The sequence below is a fragment of the Atractosteus spatula genome, chromosome 16 (genome assembly GCF_055471065.1).
Source record: "Atractosteus spatula isolate fAtrSpa1 chromosome 16, fAtrSpa1.hap1, whole genome shotgun sequence".
Lineage (NCBI taxonomy): Eukaryota > Metazoa > Chordata > Actinopteri > Semionotiformes > Lepisosteidae > Atractosteus > Atractosteus spatula.
The window spans coordinates 9,389,019-9,413,892 of NC_142721.1; the positions used below are offsets into that span (position 1 = coordinate 9,389,019).

Consider the following 24,874-nt stretch of genomic DNA (forward strand, 5'->3'; position numbering starts at 1 on the left):
CCTAAGTAACTTCTCATAATCCTACAGGTTTCAAACTAAGAAACCAATAAGGCAATTAAATTTTCACTTTATCTGTAGTCCTTCAGAAAGCTTACTATAAATCTCTTATTGAAATTCTTTTATATGTCAGTCAGTTTGAAAACTGGTTATTTAACCTAATCTGTCTTGTAGGGGATGTGTGTCAAAGCTGAATTGTAAATGGTTGGGAAACTTCATGGTATACTTCATAGATCTGTCTTAAGCATTATTCTAATTGAATAAGTCAGAAATGTCCGTGAAGGGATTTATTTTAAGTAGGAAGTTGTATTAAGAAACATTTTCTCCTCTCATTTCTTTGTAATCTTTTTTTTGCTTTTGGAAAGGGAATCTGTCCATTACACTATGGTTTTAATTACAATATGTACAGTATGAAGAAATGCAAACCTACTGTAAAAACAAATGGAAAAAGTATAATCCACAAACTATTAAAATACATTTTTAATAAAAAAATACTTATACAGAACTTAATGTCTTAATACTGTATGTCTAACTTAATATAATATAAATATAAGAATTAAAAAAATAATGTTACAATTTTAAAATGTACATGTACAGTATGTGCTTGAAATACCTTCTTAATACCTCCCTGTTTTTCACTGCAAAACAATTAAACTGTTCATAAAACTGATTTGTACCAGTCAGTGGGTTTAAATGTGCTAGTGATATTGTAAGGACCTAATACTCCCTTTGCTGTGGATTCCAGTTCTGTTCTGATGCATTTATGCATGGCCATGTTAATTTAACTGATAGTGAGATAAATGTATGTTGCCTAACAAATTTATCACTCTGAGGATAATTAAGAAGAGCTCCTGTGTGATTATGTCCAATTAATGAAACTATTATTAAAGTGGTTAAATGTGTCAAGAAAATTAGTCGCAGACGTTATATTTTTTTGATTCCAGTATTATTCACAAGATCTCTGATTAGGACATCTTAAAATGTAATATGTAATGATAAATTATTTAAAATAAATGTCATTACATTGAGCAAACACAACAGGGTCACCATTATTCTCATTTACAGGTTATAATGAGTTTCTAAGTAGGCAATTTTAAGCTATTTATCAAGTCATAGAAATATTTAATGGCAGTGGCACTTTGTGTCATCAATATCATCAAATATGATCCTTTTTGCCAAGTACATAAAGCCATTGGCTTCAATGGAGAAGACGTCTACACCTGTTTCACTTGGAATTATGTACAGGTAGTTTGAAGCTTTTTAGAGGTTAATTGAAAGAATGGATGACCACATTTGTGAATAATAAAATATATTTCTCAGATCTTTATCCACAAACCCTTAGCAATATGGTAGAAAGTTACCATGATGGTGCCATAATGGGGCCTCTGTTGTAGTTTTTAACAATCATACATACTGAATATATTGTCATGAAAATTAAAATAACACATGTATAATAAAATAAGTTAGTAGCTGTGTTTTATATTAAATAAGATCCAATAAAATACACTATATAAATCTGTGAAGTACTCATGGCAAACTATTGCACAGAGCACAAAAGCTAATTGACTAATTTAATTGACCTAAGCCTCTGAAAAAAATGTGTTCCTATGTTGCCATCATTACATTATATGCTTTCTTTTCAAAGACCAAAAAGAACATTGTTTCCAAGGAAAGCTTTTTATTCATTTTACAATACCTGATATCCCAAAAAATAATAAAGATGCATTCATTTGAACATTTGTGTAACTCCACAATAAATATATAGGAACAGTAGACACTTCAGCTATCATGACTTTTTCATGCTTTAATGTTTTTAACCTTGTTTCCCAAACCAAGAATTCACAATTTAATTCGGAGACTGTAACCCATGATTCACTGAACAGTGTTCTTAGTCACTGTTAAGTAAGTCAATGCACTGGCACCATAAGTCATTGCAATCTGTTGCCTATGACGTCATCACAGTAGATATACCATGCAACAAACTGTCGAGCCACATTTAATATTAACTTTCATTAAGATGAACAACTTCCATTCATATTGTCATGTGAAAATCTAAAAATCAATCCACAAGAGGAACAGCAAAAGCCTTTTCCTATTTCCTTCTCTTTATCGTAGCAAATCATAATAAATGTTGATAGGTAGGATAGGCCAATACATATATAAATACTGTATATGAGATAGTAGGTACAGAAATGTATCTTTTTAAAAGTAATGCTCTCATCAATTATTACTGCTGTATTTCACACTCAGATTAGAAAATAGATTTTTAGAAAACACTAATTTTCTTACATTTCTATCAAAACTACTTCTTCATCCTGAGTCCAGATGGTTGCAGTTTTCATAATGTCAATTTTGAACCATTTATTTACCAGAAGTGACAGAATAATGTGACACATATCAGTGAGATTATTGTCTGGAATGTTTCAATAGGAATTGGACTGCTTTCTACTCTGACAGATTGTGTTGCCAGGCAGTTGCTAGAGCATTAACAATTGGTTGCCATGGGTGTTACATCTATGCAGGATATGGTCACAAGACATAAAAATTGTCAACAGATTATCTCATGTTAGGGTATAAACAGGAGCCTTAATAATCTCAATAATGTTCCTTCTTGATAAAATGTAAATCAAATTAAATTAACTTCCTCCTTCTTCAGCACAATCGTTTTCTTAATTAGCAATGCAATTATGACTGTCTTGTATACGGTATGTTTTCTTGTTTGCATACAATCATGCTAAACTTCAATTGTATACATATCAAATATTAAAAATTGGTAATTCTATACTTATATACTGAGGGAATTATTCTTAATTCAGGTATAAGTCTTTTATATTTTAAACACTTGTGTCTTGAAACTTTCCACTCCAGCAGTTTTGAAAGTATGGAGTTGTATGTATTGTCAACATATGTTATGTTGCAAGGCATAACTGCCATGTTCTTGGCAGACTTACAAAAATGAAGAGGAACTTGCTTGATGCTCTTCACATGCACAGTCAATGTCAAATCCCTTTTATGGACAGGTTTTACAGACTGTACTGTATAAAAAGACCACTCTTTGTAATACTTTTTTGAGTCTGGCCTGCAAGAGCTAAGATCCCATATGTATATGTAATAAAGAAGACTTCTGCTACACTGACACTCAAATTGCTGTTATTTGTTAGACACAACAGTTTATACAGTTTATATCTCTGATGTGCAGAAAAAGCTTTAAAAAATATCAGTACAAGCAAAGTAACTTATTCGTTTATATCCCTAATTCTTGACCCATACATGAGAGCCACTGTCCAGTATGCCTCTAATGAACAGTGTTTATTTTATGTTGGTATGACTTGTAATGTTTAAAGACTTGAGAACCATAAAGAAAAGCCTTATGCCTCCTGCAAATGAGACAAAATAGATGTAACAAAGATACTTATCTTGACAAATGCTACAGTACCTTAGCATTCCTCTTCACAATGCGTTAAAATAAGGTACTGTATTTCTCCAGAACAAAGTGAACACCAGATTGAAAATGTCGGTTGTTCAGGGAAGCCCTAAAAAAGTATTTAAAGTTCAAATAAAGATATAAAATGTGGACATCTCAGACAGAATGACACAAATCTAAAAATGTTGTTGAATTTAAAGACACGTTTAAATCCTTCAAGAAACGACATGAAACCACTTCTAACTGGAGTCAACAATTCAGTCTCAACATTCAGAGCTATTACATAGGAGCATCCTGCCGTGTGTCTTATACTACATTTCACTAAGATTTCATCTGTTCTCTTGACACCGAAAAGTGTAGAAGATGTTCTACTCTTGTATACTGTAAAAAAGACATGCAGAGTAATTACAAATGGTTCTGGATTATTTATTTTGTTTTTAGTTTCCTTGCATTACAAGAAGGGATGATTTTCAATGTGCCCACGTTGTTTTCTTAAATGATTTCAATATATACTGCTGTGAAAGTTCAACTATAATTAGAAGAGTGGCACTGAAAAGACCTGGGAAAATAGGAGGTACATAAAACTTTAATTTGTTCTAATTTAATGATCAATTTTTCAATTAAGCACATAGGCTATGTATAACAAGAAAGATAAATTTATGCAGTGCTGTAGCAGTAATAATATTAAGGAAACCATTAGATTAAACACAGTTATTCTGACCATAATTCAGGAATTTTGTGTATATTTCTGTATATTACTTATGCAATATCAAAGTTGTATTCTCGAAATATGAAAGGTGAGAGGCACAAAGGCTTAAGTGAAGGACAAAAAAAGAAAAACAAAAGTTAAATTTCCAAAAGGCATCGTTTATGTCTAACCAGCTTTGTAATTACAGTAATTATATTCCTTTGAAGTTATCATAATTCTACGGACCTAACATATTTTTAAATCCTTTGAAATATGGGAAGTATTTTAATGCATTAAAGCGCTATGACTGAATTTTTGTTGAGACTTGTTTTTAACCTACTATTGTTATTAATTGTCTTAATATATAATATAATTCATCAACTGTGCTTTGTGAGACTGAGGAATTATTATGCACTTAGCCATCTTAACTATAATCATCAGCAATAAAATCCTATGGATCTAACACCCTAAATCTTGAAATGCTGCATATGGAGCACTGTATTTTGAGTGGTTACACAAACAGATGAACACAAGATCCTATCACACTTCACAAATTAAAGGCTACACTTGAATATCAAAGGTTTAGACATTATAATTACTGTGTAATGGTTACACCACTGCAGTAATCAGGTTTTACATGACTGTGCTTGATTGTCAGACCATTTTAAAAGGCAGTTCAATTAAAAAGTTCAACAGCTAAATATGAAGAGTCCTGTCACATGTAGTTGACTGTAATGCATGTAAAACAGTGCAATGAAGCTCAGCATAAATTAAGACAGCAGATGTTTGTTTATACTTAGATTCCTGACAGCTATCAAATTCAAATACCAAATTACCATCTCCAAAAGTGTGATGAAAATCCCTGAGGTCTCCTTCTTTCAGTACTGCCGTACTGCAAAAAGTTCTTTGATGAGGATACCTTATAGATCATTTCTGCAAGGGAAACCTTTTATATTTCTAAACTGCAACAGAGTTCCCAGCTGGGCTTGGTAAAAGAAAAATATGGGAAACAAATTACATTTCAGGCCATGTGAAGAAAAAATCTACTCAAGCTGTCAACTGTGGTACATGTGTTAATGATATGAAAATTCTAATATTCTCATATTGCCTTGGAGAACTTAAAAAAACAGAAGAGTACAGCAACCATAGACAGTACTCTTATAGTACACTAACATGAAATGTATTTGGTATCCCACAAAAGATGGACTGCACAGTTTGAAAACAAATAGAGAAAGCAAGCTGTACAGCAGGGTGTCCATAGATAATCTCCACACCAAATCTGTTCTTGTAGAGTAGTTGTCAACCCATTGAATTTCTAAGAAGTTTCTAAGAATTTCTAAGAGCTCCTTGTCCTTGAATTTTATTTTCATTATTCTTTACAACTGATATTGGTCAGGAGAATTTTGAGGATTGAGACTCCTCAAAAAGGCAATCAGACTCTTAATTAAAAGCTAATAAAAGCATTTTACATATAATATATTAGTTTGTTTTAACAATTCAGATGTGTGACTTTCAAAATTCTTTAAAAACTGCTAAAAGGTTTTCTGATAACTAAGTCATTCTAGCAAATCTATAAAAACATCCACCCATTATCCATTTCCAACCACTTGATCCATTTCAGTGTCGCGTGGGAGCCGGAGCCTGTTCTGGCACAAGGCAGAGTACACCCGATTGAGATGCCCCTTATAAAAACATCATAAACAGAAATTTGCCATATTCCTACTGTACATTAGCATAATAATTCTATTAGAAACTGTTCAAAGTTAATAAGGATATAAATGAAAAAGAAAATGTTGCATTTTTTAGTTTAGACACACTAATAAAAGTTATAATGTATTTTCCTTTCATTATTTCAACATTTTTCCACATGAAAATTCAGACATTTTCTTAGCGCTCATTCGCATAGTATGATATACTTTATAACTTTACTATCTCCAATTTGTTTCAGACTCATCTGCCACAGCATCAAAATGAGTGAAGAGTTTCCTGACTGCAAATCATTTAGGAAACTACATTTTAGCTTGCTGTTGTGTCACAGTGTACATTAATTCCTGATATTCCAAAGATGTAGTCCGATATCTAAGTTAAGCAATCAATTCAATGGCTGACAAACGATGTGTATGCACAGCTCATTGTCAAAATTTGTCATATGCAGTTATCCATTAAACACATTATTATCTTGCCTCAGAGCTCCTATTTCTGTAAAAACAAGACAGCCATGCCACCATTATTCAAAGCCGTTACATACCACATAACTTAATATTGCATTCACCATCTCTTCAACTACTGTAATTGCAACAACTTTTTTATTTTCAAAACTCTGAGCATTATTCTTTACCAACTATCTTTTGAACATTTTGTATCAGTTGCTGTGATTGTTGTTCGAATAAACATTTTGTATTGTGCTTCCTTAATTGAACAGTTCTCCAAACTCACACAAATGTGTCACAGCAACAGAAAGCACTTACATTCATTATGTATTGACTTGATCACCATTTATTTTAAACTCCAGAGTAGCTGCAGACGTGACAAGGCATGGAAAAAACTTTTAGAAAATGTATGAAGAGTCAAGGCTGCTGTGCAATAAAACTATATTAAGACAGAATTATTGTGTTTTAAGGTTGTTTACAATAAAATATATTTTATGAACACTTCTAAATATAGTGTAAAAACAAGAGTTTTGGAAGTGTGCTGTTATTTGCTTCAGATTAAGGGAAAAAGGTTGTTATGCTACAGTACGTTACTTACAGTATAACATTTGTGTTCCAGCATGAAACTGCACTGCATTAAGTAACAGACCTCCCGACATCTTTTAAAGAATGTGAGGAGGCTCTGCTGTACTTTTGATATATAATCCCTGTGATAATTCTGCTATAGCTCAATGCACTAATTATTGCCATTCTCTGTAATTTCATTTAAAAATAAGTCTCCTACACTGTCTTGAACATTGTCAAGGTTGATTACATATGATAATTCCAATCAGTAATTAATTACTTTTTCCCTGCAGTATATCCCAACTGGAATTGTATTCAAGCATAGAACAACATTACCTCCATTCTTAAAGCAGAAAGTCAGGTTATGAAAACAGATCACACAGAGTGTGTGCTGTCTAACATTATCTATTTTCAACTTATTTAGTTTAATATCAAGTGTGTATCAGACTCCTATAGTTCAGCACCAGTGGAGAATAAGATTTGCCCACAGATATGGTAAAAGCAGAAAATCATTTCACCAAGAACCCCATCATTTAATATATAGAACATAAAAAATGATAGTACTAGTTTTTAAATTGTCAGTTGAAACACAATTAAAGTATCCCCAAAGTAACATTTGATAAAAAAAGTACCACATTTATTGTGTCTAGGTGCTATCTTGATAATGCCAAGTAATCGTATTTAAAGCAGGAATGCCAGTGAAAGCCATAGTATGCAATAAAGAGAGGTAACTAGTATTTGGCGATAATGGGATCAGTAAATTGATTTCGGAACTGCATTGGTAAAACACTCTGTTTGATTAATTATTTTAAAACCTGTGATTGAAAATCAAGTAAAACTTTCACACCATGAAAGAGGAAGCACCACCTAGTACTTCTCTCCCACTCTAATTAAATACTGCATGTGTAATGTTAGAATCCATGCACTTATTAGTACTTTGTTACATCACAGTTAAGAGATGCAAAATGTTGTTTCTGGATAAAAGCTTAAAATTATATTTTTCTCAGCAAGAAATAAATATAGTTCAGCAAAAACAGAATCCTATATTTAAGATGAAACCTGTCTTCTCATGTATAATGCTAAGAAATGGCAGTAATAAACAATACCTCGGCCTGTGCTCTCCTCCATGCATCAAATTCTTTTTCTTTTCTGGTTCTCCTCTGCTTTCTCTTTTCTTTTTCTTTTGAGGTCTCCGTGCTCTGAATACATTCTTCCTGTGCCTGTGACTTCCGCTTTTGAGAAAGTACTCCTTCTCCAGTACCAGCATTTCTCGGGTTCTGCCTACAAAACCAAGAAAACCATAATTGAACAGATTTTGCAAAAATGGGAAAAACAGTTTTGCAAAAACAGATTTTCTTACAACCTTCCAAATTTGAGAGCATTTTTCACAGTGTATGATTTGCATATGGTATATTAGCACTAGAAAATCATAAATATAATCCACAACATTCTTAAATTAAAAAACAGTTGCTGACTGAAAACGGTAAAAATAACACAAATATAATAGTTCATTAAAAGTACAATTTTAAAAAATCACAAAAGATACATTTTAAACTTTTTTTTCTATCTTAATTGGACCACGTAGTGTGATGAATGGATTTCAGTCTTCATAGAGGATATATTTGTCGTAGGTCTTCATGTTTTACAGAAATCCTACTAATTTGGCAGATTTTATTTCATTTGAATTTAGCATAAAATATACAAAAGAATGTTACAAGTATTAAAGGCACTTAAGATGAACAAATTTCCATGGCTTGATGGTATTCTGCCAATTGAACTTAAGGCAAAAGAAGTGTTATATACAGTATAAAAAACTTCTGCTAATAGCATTACGCATTCAAAGTAATGCATATTACTATGAAATATTCAAATTGAGGATCACTAATGGAGTACCACAGGAATCAGTATTAGGACCAAGTTGATATCACTGAGGTAAATGTTGGTATAATTAGCAACCAGGTCATGCTCCCAAGTCACACCAGCATACAATATGAGGATTAGCAAACATACTATAGCTACAAAGGATATCGTAGACAAAATTAAAAACTGGGAAAGTGTTACATGCAACTAACAAAAACAAACTGTAGATCTGAGAAGAAGCTATCAGTGAAAAAAAAAAGGTGTTTATATTGACACATTATTTTTGTCCTGAAGCAAAAAAAGACAAATGTAACGTTAATTTAAACTGTAGAAATAAAGAGATGTTATATTAAAACTGAATAATTTGCATTAGGAAAAGCTCATTTAGAATACTGTTTACAGTTTTGGTCACCACACTTACATATAAGAAACAATCAGTCTTTTCTGATCTTAAAGGAATTTCCTACTCTGACAATCTAAAAAAACTTTTTTCATCTTTTTAGGCTTAACAGAGATGACTATGAGAGAACCTGACTCAAATATTCAAAATCTTCAATGACACTGATAAGGTCGACCCACTGGACTTCTTCGGGACTAACAGTAAAAGGAGTGGGAGGATTTTATTTTACACAAAGGATTGTGGGAGTCTGGATAAAGCTACCCAGTCATTTTGTCGAAGCTGCCAATCTGGCTTCTTTCAAGAAGCTGCAAAATGATATCCTCATCTTAGCCATTAAGATTTTTAAGCTTTCCTTTATTCAAAGTCTGTCATACTGTATCACAAAAGTCCTTTCTGGTACAGTGGAAATGACAATTTGTGCACCATCGTGGAGAATTAAATAGCACCTGCTACCATAATATCTACAGTACTTACCATCTGTCACAAAACTTTTTTTAACTTTGAATTTTTGAATTCTGAAACTAAAAAGTTCTTGATGGAAAAAAAAACATTTCATTATATGACTAGATGTTTTACTTTAAAACTTTATTACTCACTGATGCATCTAGTTGGAATCACTTTCAGGATACCTGTCAAATTGTCTTAAAATGAATGTCAGTGTTAAAAACCACTTCAAAATAAGAAAAGCTATTATTGAATATTAGTTTTTATGTGTGACCGTTTTGAGATATTTAGATTTGAATTGATCCTGACAAGGTATTCCAAGAATTGCTACAGTGAACCTTATTAAATTGTCTTAAAGACTTGGCAGATACAGGAAGCATTGTGAAAGAAAGACAGATGAATTGTTAAGGTTAAGGAAAACTTTATCAAATATAGGGAATTATAGTGCTTGTTTACTAGATTCCAAAAAAATCAGATCAAGTGTAACAACATATCAAGGTTTTGCACTTTTTATACTAGGTAATTTACTCTGCTATAAAAGGTGAGTGGCTGGGTTACCTTAATTTTTCTCTCTGTCGTTTTTTGTTGCGTTGTCTTTCAGCATCTGTCCTCCTCTGTAACTCCCTGTCAGTTATGTCTACATGATGTTTCAATGCTAAATCCTGTCAAGAAAGAAACACAAGCACCAGACTTGGATGAAAAGCTGTTATACATACAAATACTGTACCTTCTGGTCTCTTACTTGAATATGTCCAGAATCTGAACTGGTATGAAGAAGCACACTTGCTCTCTGACCAAACCACAGGATTCCTTGCATCTATTTCAGCAGGTATTAACAGAGAAAAGAATACCCCTCACAGGGGTCAGTTTCAAACCTGACCTGGAACATTTAGCTCTATCACAATGTAGTCTATCCAAACCATTGTCAGCCATGACTGATACTTATCCTCAATCAGCTGTGATATCTGAAGCTGTGGGTGAAATGTGAAAAAAACAGGATCATGGGTCATGCTGTGAGAGCAGTTTAGTGTGATTTGTGATCATTCGGCAAGTGCTGAGGTGCATTCGTCTTTTGTCTGAAAGCTTCACAAATCAGCAAAAAAAGAAATTTATAAAAGGTAGTTCTCCTTTGTCATGGAACTGTCCAAACTAGCTTGAGAGTATCAAAAGAAAGCATGCAATCTAAAGCAAGGAGACATATTCTGATTGCTGAGTATTTCTTTTCCCTTGGTAATTTAGAGTTTATACTGAAATATGTTAAAATATGTCTTAATGAAGGAATTAAATGTTCAGTTTCTCCATATGGTTTACTCACAATGCTCTGTTTCAGCACCTTCTGTGAAAGGAGAGAGCCCTCCTCAATGACATAGATGTCTGTAGTATTGTAAAGAATATGTGAGGGTAGTTCATCTTACATTTATGCCCTATTTGAAATTATTGATGCTCTGTCAGCACTACTGCATTTGCCCTGGTCAGATACAACAATAAGAACATTTGAACTTAATCTTCAGCCTGCTTGAAATAACTGTATGCCAGCCAAGTACACACACTACATTAAAACAAAGACATAACAAGCTGAAACTGGCTTCATTTATTTGAAGTGTTTTATGTTATCAGGCTAAAAATGTAGTGAAGAGACAGCACAATATCAAACTAAAACATTTTTTGCTCTTTTTGGAACATGCTATTGCTTTACATTGTAATTGTTTTAGCAGAATTTTAACATCTTTATAAACATGAAATAGCTGCTTTTTCTAATTGTCCCGTTTTGGGTTCACATGCAAAGTGCAAGACACTGCAAACCAAGTACAATATGGATATACTGTATGCTTTACACCTTTTGGTTCAGTTATAAAGTTATATATTATAGTTCAGTTCGTAATGATGAATAACTCTTTAAATCTCTGTGTTACAACAAACAACAAACTACATACTGTACTGTACCTCTTTAGAGTACATATTTTATGGAGAGTTGTTTTAGGATTTTTACAATTAAAAATTGAACTCCAGAATTTTTTATTAGTTCGTGGAATTAATTAGCTAATATTTCAAAATACTTCTATATATACTTCTAAATACCATTAATATTTCTAAATTTTTCAGAAGAAACTTTGAAATTTGTCAGGGAGGTCAGTGAGGGATGGTTATTATAATGACCTGTTCTAATAAGCATATAGAGCATCTCTTGATATCTTCCATCCCAGAGTGAAGATTCAGTATTTTGTAAAACCCTCTTACTTGAAAGATTAATTGCTAGTAAAACATTCCTTATCTAAAGCCTCTTAAGGAACGGGTTTGTCCCTTTTCTTATTAGGAGGTTTTCATAAATATTTTATCTATGCCAGCCATCTGCAGGAGCTACAGCAATCAATTCAATTGACAAATACAACTATAACACAGCAGAAACAGAGTCTGTCAATCATTATGGCTGAAGGGATTTATTCCAGACTGTATGAGACAAGACAGGATAAATAATTGGAATAATATGCTCTGGAATAAAGGGTTATACCATTGGGAAAGCAGACTGCATGTTAAATTGATTGCTTAGAGGGCATCAGTAAAAAAAGATAAAGTCTATTGAATACTGTTGCTTATATATTATTTTAATGGATCTGAAGTGAATGTGAAGGGAAAGTAATGATGAAAACTAAAAATTCACTTTACCTGTGATCTGTCCTGCCTGTCCACAGCTCTAGTGGTGATGTCAGTTTTTCTTAGCTTCATTTCCAATTCTTCATCACTGTCGCTATCTTGAACTGAACATAAGAAAATACTGACATGAAGTAGATATTCCACTGGTGAATCAACTTCCACTGCACGTTTTGTTACTGTTTCAGAGAAAACCTTGAAAGCGTTTTCCACTTTGTTGTAAATATTCTTGATCACCATGTGCCTTAGCTTTTTTTGAAGTGTTAGTACAAGCAAATCATCATGTAATACAAACTAGCAAAAGGCTAGAAAGTACCTGCTGCTGTTGATCATCAGTAAAACATTTTTCTCCCTTGCTCTTACAGTGATACATGTCTGTCATTGAGCAGAGGATTGTAACATTGCGAAGGTACTTTGATCTCTTACTGAAACCAAAGTGCTCAAAAAGAGAAACAGAACAGCCATTCAGTTATAGCAGATTATTCAGAAAGCGTGGGCCTGCAATAAAGGTGTATTCTATGGGGGCTAACAATGACAGCTGTGTTCAATTCGGTGTGTGATTCTCAAAAATTCAGATGTTTACCTTGAAATGCTTCTATACTGGCGGCTTTCAAGGAAATACACATATTACTTCTTTGAATTTATCCTATACAAACACTTAAAGAATACCACTTTCATAGTGTACAGCACAACAAACAATTAGCAAAAATACAATTAGGAAAGCATACAGTATGTAGCACAAAAAGTTTATTCAAGGTAATAAAGCAAAAATTACTCAAGACCAAGCATTTAAACTAGTTGTTTTAAAGTATAGTATGCTTCTTACAGTATATTGAAATAAGACAAAATTTAAAGTAAGCATAAAATCACTCCTACTACAGTACTTGAGGAACAATAAAAACTGCAGGTTTTGACATGTAACTGCAGTATATGACACAAAGTTTAAAAATATACATTGACAGGCTAATAGAACTGAATGATTTCAATCTTATTCACTTCAAAAATTAAAAATAAACTGAATAAAAATGATACTGATCAAGTATTTAAAAAAACTCAAAAGATGATGGACAAAGTCAGATCAAGGGAGTTCTTTTAAATCAGCAGTGAAACATGAACTACAGGACACAACTGGAAACTAAGAAAAGTTTGAAGTTTCACAGGAGGTGTGTATTTAGACAAAATGTTTTGGAGTATATACAATAACAAGCTACTAAAACCCAAACAGGCAAAATGGGCAAAATGGCCTCCTCTTGTTGGTAAATGGTAAATGCTTATGTTACAAAAAGAAGCAAAATCATCGCAAAATGTAAATAAATGAAGAAATGCAAAGGTACAATCAAAGTGCAAAGACAATTATTATTAGTGTAATGTCAAACACTAGATAAATCACAAACCAACACCTTAAAGGGAAACAGCAATTTCTCCGACCGGTTATTATATCTCAGTAGCAAAATAAATTAATTGATGCTATTGCAAAATTTTACAAATTCCAAACAAAGCACAAAATCATGAATTTTCTAAAAGTACTGTGTGGTCACCACGTTGTTGCAAACCACTGGACTTGCCACAGGCAAGAGCGAGCGTTTGCAAGAAATGTGCCATAAACCAGCCCTTCCTTCACAAAATCAAAATAAAAATCTGTATGGGATTAAAACATATGTATTCAAAAGTCTGCTCGTTTACAGTGTAATAGGGCCTCTTCACATTACCGGATGCTTTCTTGCCTCATTCTGAATCGCAGACGATGACAGCAATATGGTGCTGCACATACAGTACCTGGAAATTTAATGTACAGTATTTTGTGTTGTCAATTGGAGGTTTCACATGTTACCGAGTACATTTTACTTTCACTGTGGTTAGAAATAAACTCATCAATGCTGATTCTTTCTAACCCGGAAATATAAAAATAGGTCTGTCTTGTATCTCTATATACTGTACAATCCATCTATCACGAAAAACATTCTAAATGTACTGTGTCAGGAAAATAGGTCAGTATCCGAAATATTTCATCTAGGATCCAAGCTAGAAAACTGAATGCCTCTTATGCAGGTTAGGGATATAAAACACAATGCAACAAATTGCTTTCTGATCTCTCACAAATGGAAATTAAAAACTGATTTTCATCACTCTCCAAGGAGAGCAGAAATTATTAGCATTAGCATTGGAAAACCCAGGTGACATATTATTCCCAGACTCAGAATCTGAAATGCTAACAAAATGTGGAAACTCTGTTCAGCCTACTAATATAAAAGGACCTCTCAGAGTTCTGGCTGGAAAATGTGGAGCAGTGCACCTGGAGGGGGTCATGGATTCTCAGACAAACTGTGCTCCCTTCATGTAAAACCAACAAAAGAAAGAGCAAAGAATACCTTCTCATTTCATAGTTCCTGATTGCTTGATTTCATTTCTCACAGCTGCTCCCAATCTCACCCTTTGTTCATTATCTTTTTGTCAACAAAGAGGCACAAAGGTAGGCAGTGGAGTGAATTCTAATGAAGGTTTCCTAATCTACAAAGAAACACTGGTCTTGGTACTGGAGATTTTCGTTCTCTCTTACTCCGTACCATGCAGTCAGCCATGTATGAAGCCTTCTACCCCCTCTAATAGTAATCTATCCACAGTGGTCTTGCTGATAATAAGGATCTGGATATAGGCTACACCTTAAGTGGTAATACAACTGGCATGTCAGACTTTGCTTGAAATAAGCAAAAAATATCTTCCCTCTGGATATCAAACCGCTGTACTCTGCAAGAATTACTTTTCTTTTTACAAGAGCTGGACTCCTATTACTTCAGAGAAATAGTTTTGTCAAAGACAGGCACATTTAGTTAGTTTATAGTCCATACTGAAATAATTCAAACAGCCCTACTGAGAATGATGATAGTAGGAAAATCAATGAATAGACTTTAGAAAGTAAACAGAATTCAGACATATAGTTTAAAAAGAAAATAAATTCCCACTTGAACATTGTCAGCCCAGATTAAAATCTCAACCCATCTGTCCGAATTTAAACCACAAACCCAGTAATTGACAGCAGCTTTTTCTTTGTGAGAAGATCCTTGCTTGTACCAACTAGAATCCTGACATCAAGGACTGCTCTTGGTGTATAATGAGGAATTAGCAGGTGGGTTGAAGACTCAATTTAATTTAGCCCTTAATCATGTAGTGTCGTATCATACATACAGTATGTTGGACACAAGGGAACAGAGATGTCCTATTGATCTTATTTGATTTAATAACTTAATATCCTTTTAAGAAATTTAAAAAATAAAAAACATAACATGATAAAAATAGATATAAGATCCTAGAGGATAGTCAGCATGGACCTAGAAAATATAGGTCTTGCTTAACTACTGAAGTTGTTTAACTCTGAGGTCTTTGAATAAACAACACCTGTAATGGAGACACAATATGACATATTTAGATTTCCAGATGATTTCTATAAATTTATAAATGACAGGTGATAGGCATTCAATGAAATGCATGTGTTTAGATTGAGAATTGGTTGACGGACCACTGCTTTTGTCATTGATTTATATCAATGAAACAGATTCTGGTACAGTTAGCAAACTAGTAAAGTTGGCAGAAGATGAAAGAGAGAAGGATTAGTAAAAAAAAAACTGTTGAAGTAGTAAATAGAATTTAGAAAATTTAGATAATATTCAAGACTAGGCAAAAAATTAGTAAATGACATCCAATGCAGATAAGTGCAGAAGTTTACAACCAGGAAGCAGAAATGAGAATGAGAAACACTGAACTTGAAGAGCTTCTGAACTTGAAGAGTTTCTACTGGCACAGCGCTTACATACCATGTCATTTGCCAAACTGCTTTATACCATGCGGTGTCGTGGGAAGCCGGAGCCTACTCGGCAAGCAAGCAGCGCAAGGCAGGGTACACCCTGGACAGGGCGCCAGTCCATCACAGGGCCAGTGCAAGTCAGTCATACAGTACATGGGGGTAATTTGGAGGCCACAGTAAAGGCTGAGGGGGGAAATTTGGCCCGGACACTGGGGTAACTCCCTACTCTTATCGAGAAATGCCCAGGGATCTTTAATGACCACTGAGAGTCAGGACCTCGGTTTAAAGTCTCATCCGAAAGACAGCGCCCACTACAGTATAGTGTCCCCGCATTAGGACCCACACAGACCGTGAGTGGGTGTGCCCCCCCCTCCCCCAGTCCCACTAACACCACTTCCAACAGCAACCATAGCTTCCCCGGAGGTCTCACATCCAGGTACTGACCAGGATCAACCCTGTTTAGCCTCAGTGGGTAGCCAGTTGAGAGCTGCAGGGTGATATGATTGCTGGCTACATCACTTACATATTCTAGACAATGTGAGGAAGCAATAAAAAAAAGCAAACAAAATGTTAGCATATAATTAAAAGTGTGGAATTAAAATTAAAGGATGTTATGTCATACTGTATGTCAATTTACCATTAAGTCATTTGGAATATAATTCTGGCCACCATGTAACAAAAAGATACTGGTGCTCTCCTTTCTGCTTCATTCAGAAGAGCATTCTGATACATTCCTGCACTTAAAAGAACTGAGCCCTTTATATTTTGAACAGAGACGACTTTCACAAAGTCATCCCAGAGGACTTCTTTAGAATACAGTGTGAAAAACAAACCAGAGAACTCAAATGGAAACTACTTGGAAGTGTATTTAAAACCAAGTACAGGAGGCATTTCCTTACACAAAAGGTTGTGAGTATTTGGAACAAGCTGCCCACACCTTCAACAATCCTTGGAAAAATTAGCTACTACTGGTCTGAATGGCTTACTCTCGTTTGTAATCTTTCTTGTGCTCCTATGATCCTACAGTATGTTCTTATCTGCCAGATTAGGCTCTTCTAGTTGCGAGTTTTAAAAATAATTATTGCATGAAATTTCTTGCAACCACACAACTTCTCATTGATAGAAATGTTCAGTTTAAAGACAGAGGAGACCAAATATACTAAGGTATCAAAATGTCTCATACATTATTGGTACCAAGTACTCATTTGTTGCCTTTTAATGCCACTCAGTATACACATTGCAAAATATACAGTAGTTCAAAACATGAGGAAAATTAAATGGGAAACAGGATGTCTGGTTTGGAAAAATCAAAGTCAATAAGAATTGATCAATGTGGGAGCAGTTCATAAACCATTGTACTGTAGTTACAACAGAAATGTTAACAATAACCAAGAGTGTCTTTTAAAGATAAGAAAAGCAAACAAAAACAGTATCTGCTGAAAGTGATTTTTTGTAAAAGGGCAGTTGTAGGATTTACAATCTCAGATATTTCAGTAGATACAATTTTAGTCTTTGGCAACAGTTGCTAAGGTAAAGAAAAACAGCAGAGATCACGATTTCTCCTCTGAACAGGAAATGAGCATACAAACTACAGGACTATTTTTACACTTTTACTTAGCCAAATGTCCTTGATGTCTGGGGCTTCCAACCATGATACGGCAAATTTTATTTCCACTGATTAACAAGAAAAGATTTAAACCCCTTTTCCATCTGAAGAGACAAGAAATTAACGTGCTAATTAATACTGTACTGTATAAATAACCATTTAATTTTACGTCCACTTCTTTAATGACAAATGCAGTCTTGAAATGGTGGTTGGTTTGGTGAAATAAAATGAACAAGACTGTTGGTAACAAGCATTACCTAGACTTCAAGATGTTGTAACAATGGAAGCAAATGGTGCAGCACTTTCCATAGAAAACATTTAAAGCACTTGCATGTGAATTAAATTTTCACAGATGCTTTAAGCAGAAGCAGAAGGGACAATAAATTGCTATCAGACGTGCAACATGGATTTTGACAAAATGACTTTCACCTATTCTTAAACTCATTAAAATGTTGGTTCTTTATCTTATATTTTATAGAAACTACTAACTATTGCCTAGCAAGATATAGACTTTTAATGAAACAAGGATTCATTTCTCATTTGTACATTACATTTAATGTTAAGTTTTCAAGCTGTAATCAGCTAAATTTACTATGAAAAAATATTTATTAAAACATAGTAGTTCAGTTGGGTAGATGCATTGTGTTTTCTTTCTTCTTTTGTTCAGCATGGAATAAACCTATTACTTGTTTATTAAAACATACTTCTGATAGAATTCAAAGTGTTTTCCCGTGTTTTTCCAAAGAAGAACTGTATTGATCCTAATTAAATTAATAAAAGGTTATGCTATCCATGTTTCATGAACAAATATAATTAATTTTTCCTAAGGTATTTATTAACATACTTAGGTTTTTAATCATGTATTCATTTCTTGATTGCAAATGCTTTTTTAAGGAGAACTGCAGTCCCAATTTCTCAGACTGATTATTAAATCTTGGTAACAAAATAAATTAAATGAAGTTATAGAAAAAAATCACAAACTTCAAATTAAGCACAAAATCATCAACTTTGTGAAAGTACTGTACATGTTGTCATAAGCCCTTGGTCTCGCGATGCGTAAGAGTGGGAGTTCCCACACATTGTGACATCATGCGGCCCTTCCTGCTCACTAGCCACTGTAATGACTAACGTAATGTGATGTATGACCAAATAAGTGCAGGTCATGCTGCAGATATTTCACTGCAGAATTAGTCCAACATGACCTGCATGCAGATGTAACAGTATTATCAGTACTATCAGCAAAACCGACTCAAAATTGAGAGCAATAATTCTATTGGATTAAAAGAGATGTATTCACAATTGATGTACTGCTTCTTTTCAAGAGAAAAGACAGGACCACATCATGTCAACGAAAGTTTTGTTCCCTCATTTTGAATCGCAGAACATGGCACTATGCATACCTGGAAATTTTAGATTTTACAAGTTACTGTGTACATTTTACTTTTACCCTGGTCCGAAATGCACTCATCAATGCTGACTCTTTCTAACCCACAATATAAAAATAGCATTACAGTTCCCCCCTTTAAATTGCTTGATGTGTCTTGGATGCAGATAGGCAATACTAAAGATACTTTGCATTGCATGTTGTTGAAATTCTAAACATGAATTTATGCCTGTTGTGTAAAAATTTGCTGAACTGTAAATGAGAATGAGAAACACCTATCTATGAATATTAATGTATTTTGTCATAAAAAATAAGAAAGATCTGGAATTACATTGAAGTTTTGAAGATATAGATTGGAATCTAAGGTAGAACATGGCCTTTCATAAGCAAATATATTCAATTGCAACATATGAAACATTGACCTTTAACAACGTTTTTTTTTAAACTTCAAAAGTGTTGTGAATAGTACCCTTATATAAATATGAGAAAAAAGCAGAAATCACATAAACATAAAATGACCAAATAAAATAAAGATTAAACCAAAAGAACCTAAAAGTAAAAAGTGTCCAATAGAGTTTTAGAACCCAATCCTTATAGGACTTTTATCCTTCAAACATGTTGTCATGTTGTGTGAAATTGTCTCTATTCTTATAGAAGGCACACCACACACAAGCTGTACATTCTACTCATGCTAACATTAAGACCTCTCTTGATCAGTAACAGAAGATACTGCGAGGCAGTTCTAAAGGTCTTAAATTGGATGCACTGGCACATGGTATTTTTGTCTCCCATTGCAAGGGATTCATTAAAAACTGTACCCTGTCATCTGTCACCTTCTTCCTGCTGGCACCCATAAAGACAAAATCCCCCCAAAATTAAATACATAAAATAGAATTAACTCTGACTTGGAGTTGTGCAATGCAATAGCAACTGCAAGGTTGAGAAATCACAGCCAGCTGTTCCAGTGATGTATGGATTGATATAAATTCCATCCTGCTGAACAGATTTCTGTAGATGATAAAATAAATATCTCATCCCTTGGTTAGGATGCTAAAGATTTATTTTTTTCATTTCAGTGGCTTTATATTGTACCAAGAATTACAATTTCTGCTTTATTGAAATGTAAAATTGATAAAAAGAGAGGCATAGATTTAACATTCAAAGACCTAAACTTTTGGCCTCAACTTCAAGCTCCCAAGATTGAACAAACCCTATTATGTTTTCAAATATTTGTTAGCAAATAATGATCCACAAAAGTAGACATTACTTTTTAATTTTCTATCACTACGATACCAATTACAATACCAATTACAATAACAAACCACCTGAATAAAGAAGTATTCTATAAGGAATTTCCTCCACTCCCCCCACCAGAGGAAATCAACTCACAACTTCCTTGTGATGAATTGCCTAGAAATCTCAATAAAATCTATTGATTGGTTACAAAACAAAGACTTATTTACAAGAGGTCAGGTTGCTGCCCTTTCCATTGTACTGCAATATTATTTACCATAGAACAGCTGTGTATGTTTAATTACCATGGCAACAACTCCAGATATTCCAGCCTTGTATCATTGTAATCTATCTGTACAGCTGCAATAACAAGAACAGGCCTTGGAAATAAATTAGAAATGTCAATCAAGGCTGTTAAGGGGACTGAAAGGTTTTTAGGTCAGTTATGAGATCTCAAGAGACTTTCTCAGCCTACAATGATGTATAATTTAACCAGTTTCTGTTTCCTGTCCTCATTATTTGAGTTTATCAAGGAAACTAAGTCCTGACAGGCAAATTGTATAGCCCGAGGATAATAAAACTCAGGGAATAATCAACAAGAAACCATGACTCCAATATTTTCAAATTATATTTCTCTTTTTTTTCATAGAAGATAATGGGCAAACAAATCTAAATGTATCCCAAAGCATTGCAAGTTTAAATCTAACTACATTAAACAGTATTCATTGCCTCATTTTTAAATTGCAACATTAAAATATAAAACTTTATTTTGTTGTATTCTTAGTAGTCTAATATGGAGGGAATGAAAATGATTTTGAAAACATTTAATAGTTTAGAGTAATAAAGACTCAATATCTGCAGTATGGGCTTAGGAAAATAATTGAAAAAAATGCTCAATGTTTGGGTGTTTAAGAAGAAATCCCAATAGACTGGAGTAAGTTTAAGATAAATATTTTATCTTAATTTTACAGAATCCCCCAGGGTATTTCCGAGTAATTAAAAAACTTTCTTTACATATATTTAAAACATAACAGAGAACAAAAAACATGAATGGGGGAGCTAATACTTTTTAAAGGGGTTCAAAGCGAAGTTTGTAATTAGTTCTTTGTGGAACAGCAACAGAGACTCGTTTGTGCTGATTTTCATTAGAGGAAGTTCTGTTGAATTTTATGAAGGCAGCTGGTCTGAAGAAACTTCTTTTCGTTGTGAACTGAATATATTAAGCGAAGAAAAGGACTTTAAACAAGTTAACACACAGCAACTGTTTTATTCTGTGTAAAGTGAATCACAGGGAATTGCAAGGGTTTTGGCCTACAATAATTTTAAATTGTAGTTTCCTTTGCAAAGCTGTTACTTTTTAAAATACGTCATTTACCTTTACCACCTTTAATCTGTTTTATAAATAAAGGGACCACATTGGCTTTGAATTTTCTCTGGAGAAAGTCTTTAAGATTAACAGCTTTTTTTTAATTAAAGAAGAATCACCCTTGACAATAGGTTTCAAATGTGTTGCACTCTGTACCTTCATCAACAACTTGTCCAAAGCATACAGGTAAGTGTGAAAATTCCTCTAGCCAAAGCTAATTTCCACCAAAGGTATTTCTTCTATAAACATACAATTTTCACCTTACAGATTTGATTATACATGTACACATACAAAGCAATAAATTATTTAATTTCTAGCCTCTAAGCATTTTCCTCCTTTCTTTTCCTGTCAGGATGCAAAATAATTAGATAGATACTTTATTGATCCCGTGAGGGAAATTGCAGAAAATTAGGCATGCACATGCTGAGATGAGATTCTTGGTCCACAGCTTAAATACAGTTGTTTGAAGGTGAAACAGCTGTGATTTGTAGATCCAATCAGTTTTTGCCAAAATGTCATAACTGCAGTTCCATATACTCATTAAAAATCTAACTGATTAGTTTCTGCAAAATATCCCAAGTGGAAGAATACATATTTATCTTCATAAAAAAAATCCTAGCAGGAGAGTAGCTTTGCTGCTGTATTCCTCCTATCAGCTTATTTTCAAGATGTTTAAACACTGCTTGACTGTAGTGTCATGTACTAGGACATACTGCACAGTACGTGTCTGGGCCATTCCAACAGCAGGGGGTGGGGAAAGCTTGCAGAACACAACATAGAAACTACATCCGTTAACCATCGATTTTCATCTGTCCACTCAAATATACTGTATAGGTATGGTTAATTGCACATCTTAAGACAATGATGGCCATTACTGACATACCTCTAGTATTATGAATGCAGGTATATGATATTAATCATTCACAGAAACATAAATCTTGAAGAAAGATCTTTTCTATAATTTCCAAGCTAATAAGATTTGTTTGTAAGGATACGATTAGAAGGTGAATGACAGTTGTCTTTTTAACATACCGTACAATCCTTCTTTGAAAAAAGCACTGCAACCAACTTACAAAAAACCTTCAGCAGTTGAAAATGGGGGTATCATAATCAGATACAGAAACAATTGGGGCAAGGAAGCCTTATTTGTAACTTATAAACATTACAGTGTACAAAAAAGTTACAACAATTGCAAATGTGAAAGTGTACCTGCATCCAATTATGTTATCTCAATTTTAACAGCAGGGGTCTGTTTTGTAAATTGGCCATTTTTTCACATGAAAAGTGCTTTTATAAATGCAGCTTATAACAAGACAGTTTTTCTTAGAAAAAACTGAACGTACTACTAAGAAAAATACAATCTGCAATTCAGCTACAACTGAATTCAGCTATTAAAAGCTATTTTAATAGGAGCAAAGTGCTTTTTCTCTGCTACAAAACACATGACGTACTTTAATTTGGCAACTGCGCCTTAAAAACAGTTAATGTAAATTATTTTCTTACAACTATTCACAACTTTTTGAAAAAACAAGGGTTGCTTCCTTGCATATCTACAGTATAACAACAGAACATGGCCAACCAATTACCTGCTTTGAACAGCATTCTCATCTTTTAATTGTGATATTTTAATTTCTTTTTATTCATTTTCAATATCATTGATCTGATCAGATTGTGATGGTTAAACCATTATATGTCACGCCCTCTGTAGCCAGAGGGCGCTCCTTCTCTGTCCTGTCCCTAGTTTCTGGTCTGCTGTCCTTCCGGTCTCTCTCTTTCCCTTGGGCTATATATTCCTGGGTCTTGCACTCTGCCGGGGCTCAGCATTGACGTTCGGATGTCCTGAGACCCGCCTAGCACCAGGGCGCCCCACGTCCGCTCCCTGAGGGCATAGGTTTCTATACGGCATTCCTGAACTCTTTGCACTATTGAGCCCGGGCTTTTTTCCCGTCTCGCCGCTACGCATATGGGTCTTTTTCCGCTCTCCTGTTCCCCACGGTTAGTCTCTTTGGACGTCCGTGACATTATATCTCCTATAGTTTGGGCTTCCATAATGGATTCATAATGGGATGAGAGTAAATTTGGAAACAATAATTAGAAGGTTACATCTACACTTAAAATGCTGTAGGTGGTGATGACAGTTCAATCCACTAAACACCCACCCCTCCCCCAACCCCCCTGGAGACTAAAGAATATGCATATGTTTATGAGGTCTTTAAAGAAAGGAGTATGATGGGTTTCACTGTCCCACTGCTAAAGATGCAATGCAGGGGACAGCCTACTGTTATGTCAATAATGGTTTTTAGCTTTTAATAACCAAGAGTTAAAATGAGAAAAAGAATTTAAATAGTTTTTCAACTGAAGCTGGACCGTAAACTATCATTTACGGAGGTGAAAGGCTAAAACATTCAGTTCTCACTATCCCCTATGGTATATGTTATTTCCAAATGATACACCATTATTCCTGTCACTGCTGTTCTTTAGGGAATTCATGTGAGAAGCCATGTTAATTATAGAGTAAGAAATAAGTCAAGGTTAATGACAGCCCATCTCCTCTACACCAGTTTAAATCATTTAAAACACAAAACCCTTTATATTTATACATTACAAATAATGCCCCTTCTCTGAAATAACCTTAATAATCATCTGTGACTGCTGCTGAATAGCTGCTGTTACAATACAAGGAAAATCACCTTTGTCAGATCGTATTCGTAAGTCTGCAATGCTGCAAAGCTGCAAAGCATTCAGAGTTACTGCATACATCTATTTGAGCATGCTACATTAGGGGGTTGGAGGGTCAGCAAAGTACAGAGTTAATCAGTTAAGCTAGCAAAGAAACAAAAATAGGACGAGCAGAAGAAATTAAAAGGAAAATGCATTTATCTTATTGCACTCGCTCAAAAAGCAAGAGAAAATAGAAAGCCAACCATGCAGAGAATTACTTCATCAATGGAAATATCTTTTATATCAGAAATTCTGTTTAAAAAAAGGACACATTTATACATATTGTTATGATCCTTGAGAAATCCTATTACTTCTCAGAAAAGAATGTTTAATGAAGCATGGCAGCTGTGCTAGAATCTATTAAGTGGAGGCACACACCTTAACGCTGGGGGCATCACAAAATCTCATATACTCATTGCTGCAGTCTCAGCTGCTGGACATTTTAATGAAGATATTTGAAGCTAAACAGTTTCGAGAGTTACTTCTATGTGTATTACTAGTTCTTCTGTAAATACATACAGTATACTGTAAAAAACTTTTTAAACTTTTCTTTTGTCTGACTTTCAGGCTATTGTTGAACATTCCAAAG

At 34.0% G+C, this 24,874-nt stretch overlaps 1 protein-coding gene across 1 annotated transcript in view; it reads right to left on the minus strand.

Moving 5' to 3' along the window:
- The window catches only part of LOC148819527 (uncharacterized), a 119,792-nt gene that overhangs the window by 33,411 nt on the left and 61,507 nt on the right, over positions 1 to 24,874 (minus strand). The window contains exons 12-14 of the mRNA XM_088935092.1: positions 12,192 to 12,283; positions 10,086 to 10,189; positions 7,930 to 8,104 (exon numbers count right to left, since the gene is read on the minus strand). Of these exons, the coding sequence (XP_088791218.1) occupies positions 7,930 to 8,104; positions 10,086 to 10,189; positions 12,192 to 12,283 (371 nt within the window). The remainder of the gene's footprint in view (positions 1 to 7,929; positions 8,105 to 10,085; positions 10,190 to 12,191; positions 12,284 to 24,874) is intronic.